The 6374-nt window shown below is 30.6% G+C and overlaps 2 protein-coding genes across 2 annotated transcripts; one reads left to right on the top strand and one right to left on the bottom strand.

The window, feature by feature from the left end:
• Window positions 1-409: 409 nt before the first annotated feature.
• On the bottom strand, window positions 410-1330 carry Elp5 (Elongator complex protein 5). Its single transcript, XM_068767666.1, has one exon. It carries the CDS (start codon window positions 1193-1195, stop codon window positions 440-442), a length of 756 nt encoding a protein of 251 aa, XP_068623767.1. The 5' UTR covers window positions 1196-1330; the 3' UTR covers window positions 410-439.
• A 1433-nt stretch (window positions 1331-2763) lies between these two features.
• On the top strand, window positions 2764-5757 carry LOC137923953 (NAD-dependent protein deacylase Sirt4-like). Its single transcript, XM_068767215.1, has 4 exons — window positions 2764-3053; window positions 3219-3409; window positions 4675-4902; window positions 5308-5757. The coding sequence occupies exons 1-4, from the start codon at window positions 2891-2893 to the stop codon at window positions 5626-5628; spliced, it is 903 nt and encodes a 300-aa protein (XP_068623316.1). The 5' UTR covers window positions 2764-2890; the 3' UTR covers window positions 5629-5757.
• The last annotated feature ends 617 nt before the right edge of the window (window positions 5758-6374 follow it).

Here is a 6374-nt window from a genome sequence, read left to right as displayed (position 1 = left end):
AAGTGGAAGGTAACCATATTAAGAAAGATGCTGGATGAAGGTTCCAACCTATCTTATTGATAATCTATAGGGTAGGCCTATATTCTGTAGCAGATTTCCTGACTAAATTGATAGTGATTAAGAATGACTTTAACATTAGGTCTATTTTATTTGCTGATAAATTCTATTTACAGGTTGATGTTCATAACTTAGGTTTTTGGCACTAAGTGTAAATTTTTTACAAAACAAACAGACACTTGGAAAACATTCATTTGGGATGTTACATTGTTTTTCTAAATTTGGATTCTTAGGTGGGCAATCATTCTCCAAGAAGCAGACCTTTGTTTACAGATCTGTTACATAATTTGTATGATTGCATACATAGTGTCTAGTAAAAGTAATACATGGACTATTAATAAATAAACACATGTTATAAAGTAATAAAACATTTTATTATCTGTTAAATATCAAGATCGTCATCAGGATCTTCATCATCCCAATCATCAACTGCATCTGGTTCATAATACACTTTGCTCTGGCCCTCACCAATTTTACTCATGTAGGGTAATTTTAAATTGTGTTTCTCCAACTGCTGTGTTTGGTCCACTTCTATTTTGAATGTTGAAAGACTTGCTGGTGTTGGTTTTATTGGCTCATCTTCTTTGACAACCTCCTTTATAACACGGTCAGATTTTAAAACTGAATTTGCACAATCATATGACAATATTTCATCTGTTATTACTAGTTTATTACCTAATTTTAAAGTTACTGAAATATAAGCGGGATTATTACTGCTAAATGAAACAACCCCATTTGCTAGATATTTAAGATTCTTCTCTAATTTAGAATTAATAAAAAGGCAATCTTTATGAAGGACTAAAATTAGTTTAACCACATTCGCTGAATATTTTAGCTTTTTTATATAATTCAAGCATTTGAACCATCCTAAATCCAACACCATTTGGTTCACTGAGTCGATTAAAATACAACATCGTTGATTAGTGTATTCCGTAAACCTCTCGGGATTAAAGTCCATGTGATATTGCATACTTTCGTCGTCGAAAACATTTTCCCAGAGGCTGATCGGTTGCTCATAACAGAAAATATGTTTATGAATATCACCAGTGGCGATATGTTTTATAAGAGGCAATATATTTGAATTAGAATAGTCTTCGAGCACAATCACAGGTACAGTAGCTAGTTTAAATAACGTCATTATTGCTGTAAAAATATTACAATTACGACACTCAATATATATATATTTTTTTTTTAAGTTATAGAATAATAATATTTTTGTGGATATGATTCCTCGTCAAATATTTATCACTTAACGTTTTTAAGGTACATTAAAAGTTTCAGGCGAACTGTCAATGTCATAGATACTTTAATACCATATGACAATTTATATTTACATTATTACCAGGTTAATAGCCATACTATAAAACATTGTCCTACTTTAAGAAAGCTTAAAAAATGTATAACTTTATTTATTATATTATATGTGAATGTATAAGCATATATTTAATTAATATGTAACTTTATATTTAAGACTCACTACATTGGCAAATAATTCTGAAATAAACAAACCAATATTTAAAAAATCTGTTTTTGGTTACATTTGAAAAAGCACCTCTTAGGAATTATCCTTTAATTTCTGCCAGGTACTAATCAAAGTGATCTAAATTTATTAAATTAACCTGATAATTTTAAAGTGACTTTGATGGTGATGGACCTGAATTTTCGAATCGAATGTATAAGACACTGAGAATAAAACAGATTTGTAAAACAGTTTAAGAAAATCTCTCAGACTTCACATGAATTTAAGTATAAGAAAACACATTTATTCTTTATGTTTATTAGCGCTACTGCTATAACAACTGCTACCAGCGTTGCTTTAGCTAAGGCCAAAGCCGTATTTTAAAAAAAATATTTTTGTTTATGAACTTGCAAAAATCTTTGTGTTATAAATAAATGTTTATTTGTTTGGTACTTATACTGTTACATTTATGAGTATTAATAAGATATGTATTTGATTAAATTAATTAATTTCTGCAAATACTTTAAAACGTAAGGGAAAATGTTTATTGCTAGTGTCTATGTAGTACCTAGTTCTTGACATACATTTTAATGATTCAAAAATACTTGAAATAGGACAGTTAAAAGTTTTGCTTATTATATATTACTGTTGCTACCATAACAAATTACCTGTTCATAATGAATTTTATTTAATTAGCTAAAATGGATGCGTTAATTTTAGATGATTTTAATTATAACAAAAACCTCTGTATTTTATTACAAACACAGTTCTATTTCATCTAACTTGTCACAGTGGTCTTATGTAAATTAAATAATTTTTTAGCGTATACGATCGGCTGGTTACTATTGCCACAATATTTTTAAACTATTCCTGCGAGTTCGAGTTCAAATTCGAACGCCGATTCATTATAAATACTCTTTGTATATGTGTGAATACATCATATCTATGACTCCTGACCACCATTTTCCGCATTATAAAACATGGATGAATACGTGCTTGGGCGATAAATCACCTCCGCCAGCTAATCAGGTGTAAATTGTTTATTATTATAAATTCAGAGCTACTCGTACAAAACAAGTTAAGAATTAATTATTAGAAAGATTAATATCATAATTCATAAACTAGACCTATGTTCCAAAATATGGACTTAAGCCTTAGTTAGGTTGAATTTTCCATTAGGTTTTTAGATTAGAATAGCAACACTATTTAATGTCACTTGAATTTAGTTAAATCGTAGATACAAATTTAATACATGTAAATGTTTGTTTATCATATCTTTGGGGCATAGTTGTTATATATTTTATAATATCAATGAATTGACTCGTCCCAATTAATAAGAAATATTTATTAAGTATTTTAAGCGTAACTTCAGTAATGTATAAGCAAATTTCGCTGTACAAACATTTTATAAGGCAAATAGCCTTCGTACCCGCGTATAAACCACCAGACGAAAAAGATTTAGAAACAATAAGATATTTTCTTAGACGTCATCAAAACATTCTTTTTCTTACTGGTGCCGGAATATCTACTGAATCTGGTTCGTACGGGACATAAACAATCATGTAATATTCTCTCTATTTTTGTAAATATCATTCATCACTTAATTTATCTTGTTCAATAAAATGTTAACTAAACGAGTCACAGTAATTGAAGCTCCACACTTTCATCTATTCTTATCTTAATCAAATATCTCTTTCTTAAGGTATACCTGACTATAGATCAGAAAAAGTTGGTTTATATGCAAGGAGTAATCATAAGCCAGTGCAATATCAAGAATTTGTTAAGTACCCAAAAGTCAGACAAAGGTATTGGGCAAGAAACTTTGTGGGGTGGCCACGTTTCAGCTCCATACAGCCTAATGCTACCCATTATGCTATACATGAATTAGAAAAGGTACATATTTTCATCTAAATTGTTTATTTACTATAAATATTACTAAGTTACTATAAGGTAGCGAGAATGTATGACTGCCACTTCACATTGAATGAGATATTTTGTGTGTAGGGTGGATAACTACATTACAAACCTGTGTGCTTCTAGGGGATTCCAAGTATCCCAGTAACCTTGCTTGTCACGTTTCAGACATTCATGATCATTCATGACTACCATAATTTTGAAGATAAACAACAGTGATTCCTCCAGTTGCTCATTCACATCATTTTATTATACATACCTGGAAAAGGAGACTGTAAAACCTACATTATTAAGATATATGTAGAAAATGTCATATTTCGGGATGGCACTTATTACTGCAATTTTGTTAAATGGTTAAGTTCTTTGGTGATGGCATTGAGAACTAATCTAGCCTTTATATCCTGTCAGATCATTCTAAAGATGTGATTTATGGAACCAAGTAACTACCTCTGAATCTTGAAAATTAAAGGCATTTTATGTGACAGCCCAAGCTGAGTTCCACAATTTTTTACAATAAATACTGTAATAACCAGTAAGCTAAGACTTGAGCTTTGTATTATAAGGATCATTCTTTACTTGAGCACTTTACCACCTTACACCATATATTAAGGTAAATACAGGGACAATATGGCAAAAAAAAAATAACAAATCATTCTTAATTAGAATGCGGCTAATGATTTAAACCTACCACTGTCTCATGGTGTTTGCAATCATTAAATTTATGTGGTAAGTAAAGTTTCCTTGTGTTTGAGAGAAATAGTGTGTAAGAAGAATTTCTATGCACATCCATTATAAAAATTGGGCACTAGTGTCAAAGACAGTTTTGGTCATTTGCAGAGGTATATGCTGCAATAGTGATATAGGTTTGATGTGAATGAACTGAACAGCAGAATGAAATGAACAGCAGTCTTGTGCTGCCCACATCCAGTGACTTCTCATGTCCTTAAGTCATCCTACCCATGCTACCAGCTCGTAGTTGTCACTTGAGAACCTTTCAACCCCAACAGCAGTCAGTTGAACGTGCAATGTGCTCTGCTCACTGGCAATTCAGATGCGTGGTTCTGAGAGCTATTTCATTGACCTTTGTTCTTGCAGAAGAATCACTTCATTTCTAATTTGATCTTTCAGTGAAGCTCCTAGCATATATAACAAAGTATATTGACTTTGATTCAGTAAGTAAGAGTGTCAATTTGATAATTTCTTGTACTTTTTTTTCTCTCAATTGTTTGTTTACTCATCTTCAGGCTAATAAAGTTAGTGCAATTGTAACTCAAAATGTGGACAAGCTTCATCATAAAGCAGGCTCAAAGAACATTATTGAACTGCATGGAAGTGGCTACTTAGTCAAATGTCTGCAATGTTCTTACGAGGTTAGCCGGTCTGAATTACAACACAAGATGAATAAAGAGAATCCCGGTATGGAAAGCAGCATCACTATGGTTAGACCTGATGGTGATGTTGAACTCTCAGAAGTGAGTATTATGATAATGAAGTATGTGATTGAGTGATGTGGTAAAATGAGGTTAATTCCAGTTATTTTCTAAACAACGTTTGTCAAATAATTTACTTATTTAGCCATTCAACATAATCAATAGATTTTATGTTCCTTTTTCTGTTTATTGAAATACACATCATTAAACTTTTATAAGAATTATTGCTATCAGTACTTGTCTGTATAATCTTATATCGTTAGGGGGGAGTGTGCTATTATTACTTAAATGTTTTCAATGCCAAACACAGCTGGATATATATATGCAATGATAGTAAACAGGAATATTGTAGAAGTAGAATATACTCATATGATTCAAATGGTTTAGTTATTTTTGAGTTGCCTCACTTCTCTAATGTTCATAGATTGTAAAAATAATTTGTTTCAGGAACAAATAGAAAAATTTAAAGTACCCTTATGTCCCAAGTGTGAGGGTCCATTGAAGCCTGACATAGTATTCTTCGGTGACAATGTCCCTAAGCAGAGAGTTGAGGAAATACGAAATGTAGTGAGACACAGTGATGCTATATTCGTTTTGGGTTCCAGTCTAACAGTGTACTCAAGCTACAGAATAATATTACAAGCAAAGGAAGAGAACAAAGAAATTGCAATCTTGAATATTGGACCCACAAGGGCAGATGATATAGCAGATATTAAAGTGTCTACCAAATGTAGCGAAATATTAACAGATTTGTGTAATGAACTTTAAACCATTACATATAATTACTTTCTACCTCCTAAATTAATAAAAAAATATTTTTACATCATGTTAAATATAATTGTTGATGGACATTTGTTAATGTTTTAAATAAATACACAATAATGGTATTATTACATTATTTATTATCATAGAAAAATTAAACATGACAACACTGATTCATTCTTAATTCAAACTGCACAGTATGTCACTGAGATAGTAGTGTCTGAGGTAATTAACAAAGGTTTGTTCAAATCAAACATCATTAACATTGAATTGCAAGAAAAATATCAAATAATTTCTCCATTATTCACAGAAAGAAAATTAATATTATCCAATTATTTAAGAATCTTTGAGATCATCATTTAATGAAGTGATTGTAATACTATACTGACTTCACATAAAGCCCTATATTAATTACATTGGGTAATAATCACTTATATGATGCATCTAATTTTTTATGAGTTCTTTTACAATACTTAAATCTAAAGCCACCTAGGCGTAAGGATTACCTAGTTTTTGTCTAAAAGCATAACCTACCATTTTAAGTGGGTAATCCTATAACAAATAAATTAAGAAATTCATTTCAACATTTCACAGAATTGGATTTGCTGAAAATAATTTATTATTTCATAAATATTTATTGGTGACGCAATAGATTGAGAATGTATTTTTAGAAATAACTAAAACATTAACCTCGATATTTTGTTGTCTTTTGCAACACTATCTGCAACAGTTTAACGATGACTTTCATCATT

This window comes from Battus philenor, unplaced genomic scaffold (assembly GCF_028537555.1).
Source record: "Battus philenor isolate CCGP_79_NKW_IND1 unplaced genomic scaffold, ilBatPhil1.0.hap1 SCAF_23, whole genome shotgun sequence".
NCBI classification, from domain to species: domain Eukaryota; kingdom Metazoa; phylum Arthropoda; class Insecta; order Lepidoptera; family Papilionidae; genus Battus; species Battus philenor.
The sequence above is the reverse complement of the archived record's forward strand: the minus strand, read 5'-3'. Positions and strand labels throughout refer to the sequence as shown.

Bases quoted from the DNA above. Each gene is read 5' to 3' on its own strand.
- Elp5 (XM_068767666.1), bottom strand. From the start codon at position 1,195: ATGACGTTATTTAAACTAGCTACTGTACCTGTGATTGTGCTCGAAGAC.
- LOC137923953 (XM_068767215.1), top strand. From the start codon at position 2,891: ATGTATAAGCAAATTTCGCTGTACAAACATTTTATAAGGCAAATAGCC. The intron at 3,410-4,674 runs GTACATATTTTC...ACTCATCTTCAG, and splicing joins CTATACATGAATTAGAAAAG to GCTAATAAAGTTAGTGCAAT. The intron at 4,903-5,307 runs GTGAGTATTATG...AATTTGTTTCAG, and splicing joins GTGATGTTGAACTCTCAGAA to GAACAAATAGAAAAATTTAA.